At 39.8% G+C, this 18,417-nt stretch overlaps 1 protein-coding gene across 1 annotated transcript in view; it reads right to left on the bottom strand.

Annotated features, from left to right (window-relative positions):
* Positions 1-18,417, bottom strand: part of NEDD4L (NEDD4 like E3 ubiquitin protein ligase) — a 413,015-nt gene that overhangs the window by 70,909 nt on the left and 323,689 nt on the right. The window contains exons 7-11 of the mRNA XM_075067477.1: positions 16,522-16,583; positions 16,308-16,410; positions 10,729-10,895; positions 3,754-3,886; positions 3,297-3,473 (exon numbers count right to left, since the gene is read on the bottom strand). Coding sequence (XP_074923578.1) covers positions 3,297-3,473; positions 3,754-3,886; positions 10,729-10,895; positions 16,308-16,410; positions 16,522-16,583 — 642 coding nt within the window. The remainder of the gene's footprint in view (positions 1-3,296; positions 3,474-3,753; positions 3,887-10,728; positions 10,896-16,307; positions 16,411-16,521; positions 16,584-18,417) is intronic.

The following is an 18,417-nucleotide window of genomic DNA, read 5'->3' as shown; positions in this document are numbered from 1 at the left end:
TATTACTTTTCCATGATTTTCCATGTCTTGCCCACAACTCGGACAAATTTATTTGACAACCATCCCGCAACTGAAGTAGGGTCTTACTCATGATATAACTGCAAGAATTGTCCACACTAAGTGTGACACAAAGGAATATTGGTAAACGACTGAACTGCATTTCCCAGCTCCAGTCACGTGACATAGGTCAGGATTACAAAAAACTGCACCATATGGAGACCTAACAGTTCTAGACACAGCTACTAAGAGAATTACCCTTTGCATGCATGGACCTCAACACAAGGATTTGGGCTACAGTGCAGCAGTGAGAGGGAAGGTCCAAAGGTTGCACATTCTCATTCCCTTTTTCTTTAAAATGGGTCTCGTTTTAGAGCTATTGTGAGAGGGGAAGGGACTAGTTTGTTGATGATCCCCAGAGAATCACCCTGCTTGATCTTTAAAAATACTAATGCTGGTCCCACTCAATTTTTTATACTGACAAGTAAGCCTGAACAGGTGGCTCTCCCTTTCTACTTCAAAACACAGGCTACTTCCATGGAAATTGGCTTTCTAAACAAATTGACTCAAAATACGGCCCTAAGCCTTCTCAGATTTGGCAGCAACTAAGGTTCCTTCTCAAAGTCTGTTCTTCCCAGATCCCTTCCCTCTGAGCAGCCAGCCACTCCAATCTCCCTTATACCTAGGGTAGGGTAAAAGGTTCACCTGCAACAACGGACCAGGGCTCAGCAACACCTGGCAGGCTCAACACCTGCTAACAAGGTGGGTTCTCAGGATAACACTGCCTCCCTGTTAAAAAACACATTCACTTTATAATATCCCCATAAGCGTACTAGCTTCACACACTAGCATCTGGACTTTAGATTCAAAGCATTAGGCCTAGTGTCAATGATTTTTCTATTACTCATGAGAATTCCATAAGATGGAAAGAAAATCAATTAGCTTCAAAACAACCTCTCACTTGGAACCCTATTCTCTCTTTCTAGCGTCAGCAATGCTTGCTCTTAACTGAATTACTGCAAATAAGAAGCCTATTAATTTAGCTGACAAACACTGTTTGTGTGTCAGCTGCTTTCTGGATACTTTATTGCATTGCTTTTCTATATTGTCTGAATGAGATTGCAGGTTCCATGCATAGAAACAGATCTTGGGTAGTTTTAGACTGTTGAGCTGCACAATTCCTATCGTAGATATTCTATGCAGAGGACAACTGGCAAACAATATACAAAAATGGAATAACTGTGAACTACAGATATACAAACTATCTGGCCTGTTTAAAGAATGATTCAGACTGACACTCCCAGGTGCTACGGGAATACAAATAAATAACAAAGTAAGTTAAATAAGGTGCATCTTGGAACCTCCAGTCTTTCCTCAAAAGATTCAAACTTGTTAGATCAAAAATTGTATTAGGAGTACACACAAAGTGAAAATCAGTTTTTTAAAAAGAAAATCTCATTTTGCTGCCACGTACACTGTGCGTGGGAAAATAATTATTATTGATGTACTTTAATTTAGACAATTTTTTCAGCCAAAGCTATTGTTTTATGTCCCTAGTCTCCTGTCCCCAGGATGAAATCCCAATGAAATCAGTGGGTATCTAACAAAGGCACCAGGTTCTACCATGTGGTTCTGATTGCAGGACTGGGGGCTACAGAGTCTGCTAAACTAGCTCGCAGCTGACATTCAAATCATCTATTCACGCAGACTCTGAGCAGAATTTACATCTGCTTAATTTTGTAAATTAACACTTAACCAGAACGTATCTCAATTTAGGTTTCTTATCTCCTGAACGACAAAAAGATGTCCTATGAGACGACAGTATATTCAGTTTCTTATCAGAGAGACATGAAATATTCCCATACTTGCAATCATATTACTCGTCCTCCATGATATGATCATGATCATCAATTGCCTTGATTATAAGATATTACAAATACAAATTGTAACTTTTCATCCTACTAAGGAGGGCGAACATATACAAATCTTACAAAACCTTGAAATTTCATATTTTACCACAGCTAAACAGCTCCAGTTATATCTTGTTTAAGCCTTTTAATATTTGATCCAGTTCAAATTGTGAGGTCTTTGTCAAGTTCCAATTTAAGAGATTAGCACTTGTTTTAAAATATATTACAAACATACACAAAAGCAATATCTTTTATTTGTAAGATGACCATTATTGTAACACTGCTCTAAAGCTAACATAATTTCCACTAGTGGGATTAAAAAAAATTTAAACTCAGTGAACCAAATTATAAAATCCATAAGTGTAATATTTTAATAAAAAATGACTTAAAATTTAACCAAAATAGAGGAATCTGTCCTTTATATGAGTGAAAACTTGGTAAGTCTGTGCAAGTAACATTAGTACTGTTTGTTGTTTTTAGTACTATGCTGAATGGTGAAATTCTGACCCTGTCAAGCTGTACAATCAAATTCAAAGGGAACTTTCAGTTGAAATTTTGCATCTGCTAAACCTAATATCAAGGTACGTGTTTCCACATTTGTTTTTAAAATTCTAATACATACATCCACATAAAACCACCACACTGACATCCAAACAAACATTCCACAGTGGTGTGCAATTCTTCTCAACATTGCAATATTTTGCCAGTACTTGACAACCAGACAGCAAAACTGACAAGTTTATTTATAACTGAACTGCAAAAAGCAAATAGGATTTTAAAATATTCTGTTTTAATAATTTTTTTAAATTTTAATATCTCATAGAACTGAAAGGGACTCTGAAAGGTCATTGAGTCCAGCCCCCTGCCTTCACTAACAGGACCAAGTAATGATTTTGCCCCAGATCCCTAACTGGTCTCTTCCAAGGACTGAACTCACAACCCTGGGTTTAGCAGGCTGATGCTCAAATCATGGAGATAATCCTCCCCTGAATCAAAATAAAAAATAATCAAAAGGTGATATTTTTAAAAAACCATACTATAAGCCAGGTTTGTTTTTAGAGACACTGGATGAAATTCTGGCTCCAATGAAATCAATGGCAAAACTTCCATTAACTTCAGTGGAAACACAATTTTATCCACTGTCTACAACTCTTTAGAAGATACATGCATATTTAATAATTCTTGCTCTTGTTCAACCTCAAATATCAAATTATGGGACAACATTGAGGTTATTAAAAAGAGAATCCAAGCCCTCAAGTGTAAAATAATACTTGATTCATAATACCTTCCAACTACTACCTACACAGATGGATGATTCAGACCATATCAGACTTAAAGTAACCAAGGTTAGTTCAGTAATATATATGATGAGCACATCACATTGCTTACAATCAAAGAACCAAATTGTTCCCCATTGGAATCAGGAGTGACCTGAAGTCTTCTGTTCAATTCGTCAGACAGCTCCTGAGGACTGGTCCGAGAGACTGGAGAAGCCGGGGGTGGTGGCAATGACAGGCTTAAGGAATCTCCACTTATACTCGCTTCCTCTGAAATGGTTTCCCAAGGCTGATGAAAGGAAAAAGATTATGGCAAGTTAGACACGTGAATTTGCATGGCTTTGGAAACACCATCTCACTCAGTTTCATTCCACCTGACTATCACCAGAATTTGGCTCAGGCAGCTACCTCAAAAATTGTGTGAAAACATTGCTGTATATATTGTATATAAACTAACTTACAATTAAAAGGAATATGTTTGGACGAATTTAACTTAGTTATAGGGACTCTTGTAACACCATAGAACAGTTTCTTATTGCTGAGGAAATGATTTCAAGACCTGTACGTACTTCAGATGCATCTCCACTCTCCGAAGGCTCTGGCTCCAAATCCTCACTAATGTGTCTCCGAGAACGAAACCGTCTATGGGCTGCCTCTTGGTTTATCTGTCTGATGTTGTTGTCTGAATCAGATGCAACATCACTGGACATTGTGGAAACGAGCAAGGACAGACAAGAGGAACAGCAAAACTATTAATGCTAAATTAACACATTGTAATTCAAGATGTTCTGTCCATCTACAAATAATTACAAAGACACTGTAAGATTAATGCTTATATTATAACTCTGTCAAAATATATTCAAACAGATCAACCAATAGTCCAAAGCAAATAAAACCTGAAGTCAATCACAAAACTTCTAGTAAATTAAAAAACAGAGTTACAGATTTTAGTACCCATTGTAACTTCTCTGACATTAGATACTGAGATCCTTTATATACAAAACAGGCAGAGCAGCCCACACTTCAATACACTACCCTACCATTGTAGGTGCTTGTAATCAACCAACTAGTCCTGCCCATGTTCTGGCACCAGTTCAACACCAAGCACCCACCCCTAGGAATCCTGGCCAGCCTCCAAAAGAAAATCCTAGGGTATGTTTACACTACCTGCTGGATCGGCGGGTAGTGATCGATCTATTGGGGATCGATATATTGCGTCTCGTCTAGATGTGATAAATCGATCCCCGAACGCACTCCCCGTCGACTCCGGAAATCCACCAGGCGAGAGGCGGAAGCAGAGTCGATGGGGGAGTGACGGCCGTCGATCCAACGCCTCAAGGACGTGAAGTAAGTCAATCTAAGTCGATCTAAGATACGTCAACTTCAGCTATGCTATTCTCGTAGCTGAAGTTGCGTATCTTAGATTGATCCCGTCCCCCAGTGTAGACCAGGCCTTAGAGTTCTTCTAGCTGGCATTGTACTGGGTCTCTGCAGATGTCCTGGGCCTCCTCCTGGAGGGGTGGACAGGGCCTGGCCTATACCTGCAGCCAGGTACATGCCATCCATGCCATCCACCTTCAGTCCTGCAGAGATTCTTTTATGGTGCAGGTAGTCTGGTATAGAACATGCTAGTGCACACCTTCCTCCACCACCTCTCAGGCTCCAATACAACTGGCAGCTCTTTTCTCCACCCATGACGTCCCCCCTGAGACCTCACTGAGCTGTTGATCTTTTTACCATGACCTCCCCAGGACCCGGAAGCTGGTTTCAGCAACTAGATCTATAGAATTGGAGACCTCCTGGACTATGATTGGAGGGACTGAGTGGACCCTGTGGCACTCGACCAGCGCATGGGGCTGCTCATCTGCATATCACCCATCAGGTGCTGCACCCACTTCTGTCGCTTATAACAAGCGAGTCCTGCAGGTCAGTGTTCCCTGCCCATCTCTCACGCCTGGCCTTCTGGAGTTTTTCATCACCCGCTGCCCCAGGCATCCCCAGCACACAACTTGAGCAGGCTCAATGCCATCTATCCAGTCTGTCTCCGAACTGCGTGCCAAGAACATCTGCACACCCTTGTGTTTCCTATCATCCACTTCCTTGCCTTTGTGTCCTTCCCCAACACCAAGTGGTGGGATCTGCTACCACTTACTGGGCGCCAGTCTGAACTCCACTCTGGTTCCATGGCCTGCTAGGAATATTAGCAGGCAGCTGTTCTATGGAGCCATGAGCATGCATCCAAGAATCCTGACACCTGTTCTTTTTGCAACAAAAGTGAGACCCTGGTGCACATCTACATAGAGTATGCCAGGCTGCAGCCCCTCTTCTAGCTTCTCCAGAACCTCTTATAGTGGTTCTGGCTGCACTTTCCCCTACACTTCCTCATTCAGGGATACCCCACTGGTGGCTCCAAAAAGTCATAAATCCTTCTGGTGTGCTCTGTAACTGCAGGACCAATTTCCAGTCCCTTGTCCGGTCATGTCTCTGGGAAGAATTCCCTGGGTGGTGAACACTGACTCCTTACAGGATCAGAGGTGCTGTCTGGGGTTCTCTGCTCAGCATCCCCTTCTGGTTCCTTCATTTTTAACTTTGGACCTCACTCCCATTCCTGTTTTTTTCATCTGTAACTCCAAGAATTCTTTTGTGGCCTGGGTTCAATGGTTCTGCCCTATTGGATGAGGGAATGGGCCTTTAGCACTGCCTGTCCTATTATCTGCAGTGGGTACCCCACCACTGCACATTTCCTGAGCTAGGAGGAACCATCACAAGAGCTAAGATGCTGCTTCCATCTCTATGTTTACGTCAATCCTGGTTCTCTCTGATGAGGCTGCCAAGAAAAGAATGGTAGTTGTTATTGAGAGATTTTGTGAGATAGAAGCCTCTTCAGAAAGCACTGGCCTTGGACCACCAACTCATTTCACATAGATAAAGGACTGAATGTGTTATTTCAGGAAGTTCAAGGAGCCACAATCAACACTTTGGGGTAGATTTCCTGCTTTGCTCTGCCCTCTTAGCACAAAGTAAAAATTCTGTAATTTAATCACATTGTGCTCCAGCAATTTATCCCCACCCCCAACATACTCCCTGCTGGAGTACTGTGGAGGGACTGTGGAGAGGGACTGTGGAGAGGGAGAGAAAGGAAACATTTTGGCTCTGTGCCTGCTAGAGATTCCCTCATGGGGAATCACCAACGGGAAGTGCAGTGGTTGGGAGTGAAAGCCACCTGTAATTCCCCTTTTGGGGATCCCCTTGGCATGAGGGAATCCCAAGCAGGTACAGGCTCACAATAGCCAGTTCCTACACCTCTCTCCCCTTCACTCTACACTCTTACTTCCCTGATGCATGGAGCATGTTGGGAGTAATGGGGAGTTGCACTTATGACCCCTGAGGCTTGAAGTTGTAGCCTTCAAAGACAATCGTGTTAAGAAAAAAAGTTTCTTCATAATCATCACTTTCAACAGCTACAATTTACAGCCTCAAGGGGCACAAGTGATTCACAGGCCACACACTACAAACCCAGACCCTAGAACACTCATCACCACATTTCCTCATTACCTGAGTAGGCTATATGTGAAACACTGACCTACGAGTGAGATGATACACAGCCTACTAGCAATCACATGGGCCACTAGATTTCCTACTTCTGTTTCTAAGATTCAAGAGCTTAAGGCCAGAAGGAACTGTTCTAAAGCACAACTTCCAGAAAGGCTTCCAGTCTTGATGTGAAGCTATCAAAAGATGAAGAATCTACCACTTCCCTTGGTAGTTTGTTGCACCAATTAATCACCCATTATAAAAATTTGTGCCTAAATTTCTAATTTAAAATTTGTCTTTCTTCCGCTACTAGCCCTTCATTCTTATTATTTGCCTTTCTCCACTAGATTAAAGAGAACTCTAGGACCCAGTATTTTCTCCCCATGAAGGCCCTTATATGCTGCAATCAGTCAATCAGTTGTTTGTCCACTATGACCACTAAATCCTTTTCAGAGTCACTGCTTTACAGGATACAGCCCCCCGCCCCCTCACCATTCTGTAGGAATGGTCTGCATTCCTTACTTCTACATGTATGATTTTGCATCCGGCTGTATTAAAATTCATTTTGTTTGAACAGGCTTAGCTTATCAAATGATCCAAATTGCTCTGTGCGACTGCCCTGCCCTTGTCCTTACGTACCAACCTGTGTGTCATGCGCAAATTTTATCAGCAATGATTTTACATTTACTTCCAGATCATTAATGAAAACGTTGGATAGCCTTAGGCCTAGTACTGAGCCCTACGGAACCCCACTAGAAACACCCTCATTTGATGAGGATGATTCCCCATTGACAACTATTTTTTGAGATCTGTCAGTTAGCCAGTTCTTAATCCATTTAACGCATTCTTTACTGATATTGTATTGTGCTATTTTTTTTTCCAATCAGGTTTTTGTGGAGTACTAAGTCAAATGCCTCACAAAGTGTCAATATATTACATCAACCAAAGCAACAGAGAATCCTGTGGCACCTTATAGACTAACAGACGTTTTGGAGCATGAGCTTTCGTGGGCGAATACCCACTTCATCAGATGCATGTAGTGGAAATTTCCAGGGGAAAGGAAGATGATATCTGTCTGTATTTGTGCAAGTGTATTTGTATTTTGTGCTCCAAAATGTCTGTTAGTCTATAAGGTGCCACAGGATTCTCTGCTGCTTTTACAGATCCAGACTAACACGGCTACCCCTCTGATACTTTACATCTACCAGTTATCTTTATCAACCGAACTTGTACTCAAAAAATGAAATCATGTTTGTTTGACAAGTCCACTGTTGTAAGATAACTGAGGACAGCCCCATCATTCAGTATATAACATCCCAAATTCCATTATATGAGTTGGTTTTAAAAGCAATTCAAAACATATGGCACAATATGTTAATTATTACAACTGTTACTGTTAATAAATATATAATTAATTAGAAATCACTGTCTGCATAAAATATTAGTATCCAAATCTCTAACTAAGAGGAAACCTAGAACAAACAGTAGGGTTTTAAGAAATGTACACAACATAGATTTACATAATTATGATAATAAATATAAATTAATATTCAAAAGATGTTACTGTAATAATTATCCCATTGTGGAAGAAGAGTAGTTACATCAAACAGCAAAATAAATCCAGGTGTTTCACTAATGTTTGATTTCAGTACGGATCTTGCCTACTCAATTATGCCTGGCCTACCATATTTTGTAACAACAAGAAATGTAGAATTAAGGACATGAAAGGACCTCTGCCATCAGCAGAATATTACATAAATTACACATTTTGGTATATATTAGACTCTCTTAGCATAGTGAAATATTTTTAGCTGTATTTAAACTCAAAAGGTATGCTGCAGATTTCTCTTTCCTCTTTTACAGTTCTTATTGTAAGCCTACACTTACTAAATAATCTAACTAGTCAGCATAGACCTCCCAATAATCTGCAATATGCCCCAATAGCCTTGTTGGTACTAATTTGTGTTAACTATTATATGGGTATGACGTAGCTAGAATAAAAAAGTACTGCTGTTTCACATTTTATCCACAATACACATACACACGGAAGCACAAATAACTTATCTATAATGGCACAAAGCTAATATGGGTATCTTGATACCTAGACCACACATGAATAAAACTGGAGAGTTCTTGAACCCTTGTAAGGAGATATGGCTCTTTGTATAGAGGCATTTTCCAATAACCATATAGCTCTTAATACCTTTTGTGACCCCTCTATTCCCCCAATATTTAACACAACTGCCAAATCATTTACAGATATTCATATGCAAGGTTCAAGAAAAGCTGACAGGACATTAAAAACACAGAGAGCTTCTTACCATAAGTCCCCCTGCCTTCAAATGTTGTAACACCATTAAGAAAAATCTATAATTTACTATCAGAATTAACCAACAGCTATTAATAAATGCACCACCGTGTCTCTAAGCTTCAATTGACATCTATAAATAAGGGGAAAACTTAACATTACAGAAATAATATGACAGTTTGAAAATTCCTACTGATTGGTGACCTGCAAGGACTCTTCCTTACTTCAGGATCTCTACAAATGTGTGTCAGGTGAGATGTCATCCTACTGGCTAAGCTGGGCTTTCGAGGTGACTGCCTGAACTTCAATTTCAACACAGTCACTGTAAATTATCTAACCTGGCAGGCCAGAGAACACCTCTAAGGCTGGCTGAATTGTTTCCTTCTGTACATTTCCCAAAGGTTCTTCCACTGCCATACGTGTCAGATTTTGCCCTTCAATGTGAGCATACCTCACACTTGTGAATGGGAGTTGCATGAGAAATGTCATATGCATACAAATTATAAAGAGGAATGGTGAGCAGAGATCTAGGTTGTATGGTTACTATGTTAATATATGTTAACAAATTACATAAATCTGACCCTCTGTCAGTGAGGCTCAATGAAAGTAGAAGTCTGTCTGCCTTTATAAAAACTGAATTGTGAGAAAAGGTCTAGGTTAAAACAAAAACACAAAAATCCCTCTTTTTGACCAGATGGGAAACGTAAACCAACATCCTGAAGCAGCAAAACTAACTACAACCAATTCTGTCAGTTAAACTTGTTGATTAATTCTATTTTACAGAGATAACATGTATATGGAGGGCTCAACTAAATTACCCTCTAATTTGTCAACATAGGTGGTCTAATTTCTACAATTTGCAGTCAGTGGAATTCTGTTTAGGTACAAGGGCCTGATTTAGGTGATCCCAAGGCAGGACAGGGTATTTCACTATGTGCCCAATCCTGCTGAACACCCTTAACATCTACTAAAGGCAATTAAGAGTTGACGGCATTCAGCAACATACAGAAAACACTTAACACCTTGTAGAACCTGTCTCTATGGGGTTGATCCAGCATCCACTGTAGTCACTGGAAAGACATCCATTGTCTTCAGAGGACTCTGGATTGGGTCCTGAGTGTTTAAGGAATCACCTGGTTTCAAACTGGAACTATTATATACAATAAACTCTCCTTTTTTCCTGAGCCCATGTTCCTGTGGTAATGAACACCTATTGAAGTGTTTAAGATTTTGTGTGTGCTTGGAGATTGCCTCATATAAAAATTTTGATTAACTTTAGATTTGTCTAAAATAGTAAAATGGTCTAGATGTTTGTTTCATTAGCTGTGACACAATTTTTTAAAAAAGAGAATATCACTTTTTAAAGGAGTACAATGTCATCTCCAAGCAAAGGACCTGAGCTTTTAATTCTCAATTAAGGAGAACAGTTTATGAAAAAACAAACAACTCACACACCCAGACCAAATTATATTCCCCAATATTTATCACAGTTAACATCACATTTACAACTAATCTGTTACTGTAAAGAATGTATGAACATACTTCATAAAAATCTTTAGGTCTTTTGTTTTAAGATTTGTTCTGCCTACTGTCTGCGATATCTATTGTGAATTCATAACAATAATAATTGTTTAAAAGAATAACCATCCTTACTCATAATTTTGCATGTTCCATCAATTTATTGAACTGCTCTGATACTTACATTAAACTTGGTCGGTGCCACTGAGTTGTCCTGTTGTTATGGTTGACATAGTAAGTACGGCCCAAATTGTCAACTTTTTCTTCCCATCCAGGAGGCAGTGGAGGAGGTGGTAACTCCTCTTGATGATGAGATACAGAGTCATTGGAGTCAACCACATCCCACGCACGCTTAGGAATAAAAAAGAATTATAAAATTTAAGTTAAACAAAAAAAGTTAAATTCCTGTGAAATTGGGGTATAATGTTTTCTTATATTTAAAAGCTTCTGAAGTGACGGATTAACAATTAAAATTAAGAATAAAATTCAAATGGAATGAAACAGAACCTGTCCCACTGATATACAACATACCTCATATCTTGGCAAACAAAAGAAAGACAGTATAAGCTTTTCAGATTGTAGGATGTATTTGAACACTCTCAGTAACACTTCATTATTAACAAGTACTTTGTATAATGCCAACAGTCACTGTGTTATAGTAAATTCATTTCTCAACAGAAATTAGCCCAGTTAATTGTCCAAGTAGAGGACAAGATGGGAAGTTAAAATTTATTAAAAGAATATACTGTATTCTTTGTCCTTTTCCCAATCCCCTGGTAAATTACTTTTCTCAGGACTCCATCCTAGAATCCGATCTTCTAGCAAAGAGCCCTGTACTTGTGTCACCAGCTGTCAATTTGAGTTCTTTCTAGGTCGTGCTTCATTCTCAGTACAAGATTCTGTACACCAAATTCTACCCTCATTTGAATCGATAACCTCCTCTTACTCCTAGTCTGCAACTCACCCCCACACCTCGCAGTTGCATATGTGCAAAGTTATGCTTGTGCTTAAGCACTTTGCTTAAGCGAGGCCTACGAGCACTCCACTCCCATTGACTTCCACTGGAGTTGATGATGCTCGCCTTCTCAGGGTTCATGTTCAGAGTCCTGTAATATCAGGACGCTGCGTGAGCCAGAAGGAGATCCAGCTCACAAAGTAAAGAGATATAAAAGCATATTTTAACTAGGCCGATGGGGCTAGATCCACAAAAGGACTCAGATACCTAACTGCCATTTCAGACATCTAAGTCCAACTCTTCAGAGTCACAGAGATTCTCAAAGCCTGCACTAAAAATCCTCAGGTGTCTGATTTTCTAGCATTAAAGTCTCCCAGGTGCCTAAGTTTCTGCCAGTGAACATGCATGCAGCTGCCTTTGTCTAGGTGCCCAAGTGCCCATCTCATGCGTTCCTTGGCCTATCTTGCCTGCAAGGCTCTGAGCATGCCTAAACTCACACAAAATGGCCTGGGGAGTGGGAAATGGCCTGACAGGGACAAGGGATTTGAACTTTGATTTCCCACTTCTTCCTTAAGCACTGAACGATCGGCTATCCTGATGTGGAGCTCTCTCAGTTTCTCTTGTTGAAGCTATTCAATGTGCATTGGGCCAGAAAGAGTGAGAATGATTCCGAAGTCCAGTGGTTAGGGCACTCACCTGAGAGAAGGGAGACCCGATTTTAAATCTCTTCTCCTCACCATGCGGGGGGAAATTTAAGCAGAGATAAATCCCTTTCACGTTGGCTTGTGTGAATTCCAGATGCTTCATACGCATTGTATAGAGCGCCCAGGTGCCTAACTCAGGGCTGTGAATTCTACTGGATGGCAAGGCACCTAAAGTTAGATGTTGCAGCACTGAGCATTGCAACATGGAAGTCCCTTTGTAGATCTAGCCCAGAATGACTCTGAATACAAAACAGGCACAGAGAGCAGAGACTGAATAAAATGGTGCTGTTTTTTATACATTGAAAAGTGACTGAGGGATCCATCTGTCAAACTTGTTTTATAAATAAAGTGTACTTAGCCTTGTAAATAATTCATTAACCACACAGTTACCACTGCCATTAGGAACATATTATTTGAGGTGTGTCTTCAAATTCCAGTGTAGGTAAATAATTACTTTATTTAATCATTTTGCCTATGTAATATTTTGAGACATATTTTAGATTTTATAGTGACAACTTCAATACACTAATTGTAAGTTCATCAATAAATATTTCACTCCTATCTTTTTTTTTAAAAGTTTTTTTTTAAAAAACAGGTGCTATATTAATTCCCAGGAAATGCAGATATGCTTTAGAGGTCTTCCTTCTCCTCCCCCCCGGATCCCCACCTATATATAGAGAGAGAAAGAGAAATAACTATTATAGGATGAGATATCCCCTCAAAATTTACTTTTTAGTAAAAAAGATTGTCACAATATGGATATATGACAACTGCAGACTCATGGTAAAGTAAAACAACAGTTGGGCTTTAACTAACATCCACTGTGAGATCTAATTGAAATTAAGACTAACTAGACAAGAGTTGAGAATGTTACATAAAATTTACTGCAAGGCAACTGCTGTGACTGAATGAGTTTTTACAGTCTACACAGTCAGTCCTGCCAAGAAAGTAACAATAAAAAATTCATGAAGACAGTTGATTCAAAGTAATCCTTCTAAAGGGAGACTTATCTAATGCATTCTATCGTGTTTATGCCAAATATAAAATACTTGGATAGATTTTTCTGAAGGTTTTTAAACACTGAGTAATCTGCAGAAGAGTGAAAGTATTCAAGAGGGAATGAAAGAAAAATCATAAACAGAACTACTGTAATTGAACAACGTAGAACTTCAGAATCACTTGCAAGAGCTGGTGTGTTTGGAAAGGTATAGAGCATCATTTCCTACATCAGAAGCATGACTGAGATTAACTTGTTACCAAAACAAACATCATCATAATCATCACTACATGTCCCTCTTGCTAAGCTGGGCAGATGCTTAGGAAGGTGGAGATCTGACTGGACACCACGAAGCATATGAAACCACACTCTTGTTCATAATCTTGATAGCATCATGAAAAAAATGGACTCCGTAATCCTTAAACATCGCATCCACCATAATCTCTCCACTGCTGAGGACAGCCAGACAGTCCCTGAAATCTAGCCATGAGATAGTGAACAAACCAGCAGACAAAAGGGGCACCGTTGTATGGCAATGGGAGAGCTTCTCTCGTCAACATTGCTACTGCCTCTTGTGGAGGTGGATTAACTAAGCCCATGGAAGAAGCTCTCCCAGTGGTGTTGTAGCATCTTCACTGAAGCCCTACAGTGCAGCTGTGCCACTGCAGCTTTTTAAGGGTAGACCTGCCCTGAGGGTATGCTTAAGCTAGCATGCGAAAAATAGCAGTGTAACTGAGGGGGTAGGGCAGGCAGCTGCTCAGGCTAGCCATGTGAGTACACACCTGCCCAGACCACCTGGGTACAAACCTGTGCAGCTAGCCCAAGCCATCATCCATGCTACCCCCAGCTACATTGCTACACTGTCAGAGGGAGTCAGAACTTTCGCTGAAGTGGAGACAGAACACATGTATGTAAGAGGGGAAGAGAGAGAGAGCACATATGCAGGAAGAGTGTAAAACTGTCAGATAAAGAAGAACATAGGAATCACCATATTGGATCAAACCCACAGCCCATTCAGTCCAGTGTCCTGTCCCCAACAATGGCCAGAACCAGATGCTTCAGAGGAAGAACCCTGCAGTAATCAGATGAGGAACAATCTATCCAGCAGCATAGGTCTCATTCTGAAGCACAAGGTCTAATATTCCTTCCAAACTATTTGTTGCCTTTGATTATAATGCTGGATATTCTTGAAAGCCATATAATGTCCAATCTCTTTTTGAATCTTGTTAAAATCTTAGTCTCAATGAGTTCCTGTGGCAATGAGTTCTACTGATTAGTCATGTGTTGTGTGAAAAATTTTCTTTTTCCGGATTTCAATTTTCCACCTTTTAACTCAATTTAATGTCCACTGTTCCTGTATTATGAGATAGGGAAGAAAGAGAGAACAGAAGTTCCTAATCTATCTTGTCTAGATTACTCATTATTTTATATACTTTTATCATGTCCACTCTTTTTCACCTCCTTTCTAACGTTAACATTCCCAATCCTTTTTCACTCTCTTTTCATATGGGAGTTTTTCCAGCCTTTTGATCATTTTTGCTGCTCTTCTCTGAACCCTCTCCAGTTCTGCATTGTCCTATTGAGACTGAGTGACTAGTACTGAACACAGTATTCTAGGTAAGGCCATACTATTGATTTAATATAAAGGAATAAAGGCATTCCAATGTTTCAAGAGTTATTCCCCATCCCATTTCTTATGCATCCTCACATAGTTAGCTTTTTTGAATGTAGCTTCACATTGGGCAGAGATGTTCACTGAGCCAATACAATGATGCCCAGACTCCAGAAAAGGAAGACAAGTGCAATGGGGAAAGGAGTAAGAGGATACAATAGAAGAAAAGAGTGGAAAAGTGAGAGAGAATGAGAATGGTGGATAGACGGAGTAAGATGGAATAAGAGTGTGGAAGTAAAGAGGAAATGAGAGCGAGAACGAAGTAATGGGAAGGAGAATGAGAACATATTACACCAGAAAAATGAGAGGAACAAGGAAGTAGAAAGATGAAGGGAAGTAGTGGTACTTAAAATTGGCCACACTTTGTACTAGGGTTCCTTGAAGAAATAGTTTATAAAGGGATAATAAATTAGTAAATGTTTTAATCACTGATTAATCAATTGTTATTGAGTCCACTGGTCAATAGGTTGCTTATGGATGGTTTTTATAACACCTTCTACTGATATCCTTTAACTATGCATGAGATGTATGACTTATGTCTGTACATACACATATGGCATCTATTAATCATTTACTAATCCTTATAAAATGACTTATGAAGGTAACTAATATTAAAAAAGAAGTGACCTCAAAATTAGACCAAGGGAACAAACAGTCTAGCAAAGCGAGGTAAAGATACACACTCTTAAAAAGGAAAGGCAAGAGGAGTGAAGGAACGAATGAAAAAGAATAAAAATCAAAGAGGACATAGTAAGTTCATTTAAAAATTATTTGTAATAGCAAGGTTAACACTGAAATGATACAACAAACAAAAACATGCTTTCATCATGAAAATATGGCTGTGGAAAAAGTTCCTTTTTGGTGTAAAATAAAGCAAAAACTTAATTAAATGGGTTGGCATAAAAATGGATCAGGCAAAAATAAACAAACATAGCACTTAATGAAAATTCAGTGGAGGAGGGTTTTTTCGAGGGGGAGTGGGTGATGGGGGTTAGGAGGGTAGGATAGGGGGTGCCAACTAGTGCATCTTGCTGGGCACTAAAGGAAGAAAAATGGCCAGGTTCAAAAAGACACAAATATAATAAGCTGAGACAGACTTCATTTGTCTAATCAAGATAAAATCTTATAATTAAGTAGGTTCTTTGGAGGAAGGAGGCTTAAACATATTATTTTTTCTGATGACAGCAAAATGTACAATAATGGCCTTGACTTGAAATGGCTCATGACAAAGGCAGATGAGGCTAAATAACCCAGAAGACAACAGTAATTTCCTCTAGTCCATTTCTTCGAAAATCATCATTTACTCTTCCCCCACGTACTACAGGATGGCATTCTGTTGAGTTTATGCCTGGTCTTTAATGATTCCAAAAACTTCAACATGGTTATAATATGGGACTGGGGGGAAATAATAAGGGAAATAAGTGGAATTTCTTACCTCAGATTCCTCTCTTTGTTCAGTAGTTTCTTCCTCTTGACCTCCATTTTTCGGCATATAGGCCATTTTCAGTCTCAAGAAACCCTTTACCCGAGATTTGTGGCTAAAGAACAAGAAAATATTAACAAAGGAGATTAATCAGGCAGTATTCTTTCAATAAAGAAATGAGACTTTATTTTTAAACAGAATTTTTGTTGTATACAAACCCCCTCACCTTCTTGGTCTGAGAAGGAAATCCTTAAATGTGTATGGCCGTTCCATGGTTGGGTCTTCTGTCTAAAGTCATAGAAAAAAAAATAATTGAAGTGCTGACTCTCAAGAATACACACATATACGCTACACTTGTTATAAGGCTTTACTAAAAACACTTGAAAAACATGTCTGAATAAATTAAAGTCAAAGAAAGCGCTTGTCTATCAGTAAGAGGTGATATTTATAGGTGTTGCATATTACTGAATAATAGGTCCACTAGATGTCGCTATAAACACCAGCAGTAAGTTGAACCAGCCATCATTTACGCACAAGAACTCCTCACTTAACATTGTAGTTATGTTCCTGAAAAATGTGACTTTAAGTGAAATGTTAAGTGAATCCAATTTCCCCATAAGAATTAATGTAAATGATGGGGTTAGGTTCCAGGGAATTTTTTTTCACCAGACAAAAGACTCCCTCTCCCTCTCCCTCTATATATATATATAGACACACACACACGGTATAAGTTTTAAACAAAATTTAATACTGGTACACAGTGATGACGACTGTGAAGCTTGGTTGAGGTGGAGGAACCAGAGGGTGGGATATTTCCCAGGGAATGCCTTACTGCGAAATGATGAACTAGCAGTTTGCTGAGCCCCCAACGGTTAACACTCTCATTCTATAAGGCAGCAGGAATGGAGGGAGGGGAGACAGCATCACAGACAAAGACAGACACACACACCGTGAGAGAGAGATGCGCATTTCCCCTTTAAATACGCTGACCCTATGCTTAAGTATACTGTCTTGTTAATTAGATCAGCTTGCTGAGACCACAGCTGCTGCCAGCAAGCTCCCTCTGCCCTGATCCCTGTCGTGTGTCCCCCTGCTCTATGGAAGATGGGGTAAGCGGGGTGCAGGAGTATGGGGAACACCTTGACATTAGCCCCCCCTTTTCCTCCCCTTCCCCCACACAGCGAGCAGGAGTCTCCAGGAGCAGCTCCAAGGCAGAGGGCAGGAGTAGCACATGACAGTGGGGGAAGGGACAGCTGAACTGTGGGAAACTGACAGCTTGCTGGGCAGCTGCTGCATAGGGAACTTATGGGAGCTGATACGGGAGCTGCCGGTCCACTCTGGTTCCAAGTCCCCACCAGCGAGTTGCAACGGGCTGCTCTTCCTGCAAGCAGTGGACAAAGCAGGCGGGTGCCAAACGATGTTTGAAAGGAGCATTTCACAGCTTTAAACAAGCATGTTCCCTATTGATCAGCAATGTAACAACGAAACAACATTAACTGGGACGACTTTAAGTGAGGCGTTACTGTACACTATTGAAATATTTACAAATCAGTGAAGAGAGGAAGAAAAAAAGCAGACTAAAACAAATCACTGTAACTTGCTCCACCCACTTAACTGTAATGTCTGAAAATTACAGAGCATTGGGCTCTGATTTCAACCAGAAGGAGCTGCACGAATATATGAAAAACATTTCTTACTCATTTGAAGAAGGTTAATAAAACACTATCGAGCTATAAAATTAGCTTTCATTTCAGGATTTCGCAGCACATCACAAAGACATCTAAGTCTTTCAACAAATTCACAAGACAGCTAAGTAACATCAGGCACAGAGGTTAGATTATCTAATGTGCAATGTTACCAATTCCCCTAATTTCATCATGAGTATCGTATTTGGTGGTTTTCTTAAAGCTGTAGCTCTTGGAGTCTTTTGCTTACATGAGAATCTCATCTTTCACTTAACACCCTGCCCCCACCATCTCATCCCCATTCTAGCCTTTAAAGTTGTGGAAAAGCTTGGGAACATGAACCTTAAGACTCAAAAACCAGAAGTCAAATGAGAACCAAAAATTGTTTTTTTTAAAAAACTTATGAATATTTGAGGCCCAATTCAAGATTTTTGTAC

The sequence above is a fragment of the Chelonoidis abingdonii genome, chromosome 6, assembly GCF_003597395.2.
Source record: "Chelonoidis abingdonii isolate Lonesome George chromosome 6, CheloAbing_2.0, whole genome shotgun sequence".
NCBI classification, from domain to species: Eukaryota; Metazoa; Chordata; order Testudines; family Testudinidae; genus Chelonoidis; species Chelonoidis abingdonii.
This window is presented reverse-complemented; position numbering and strand designations above follow the sequence as displayed.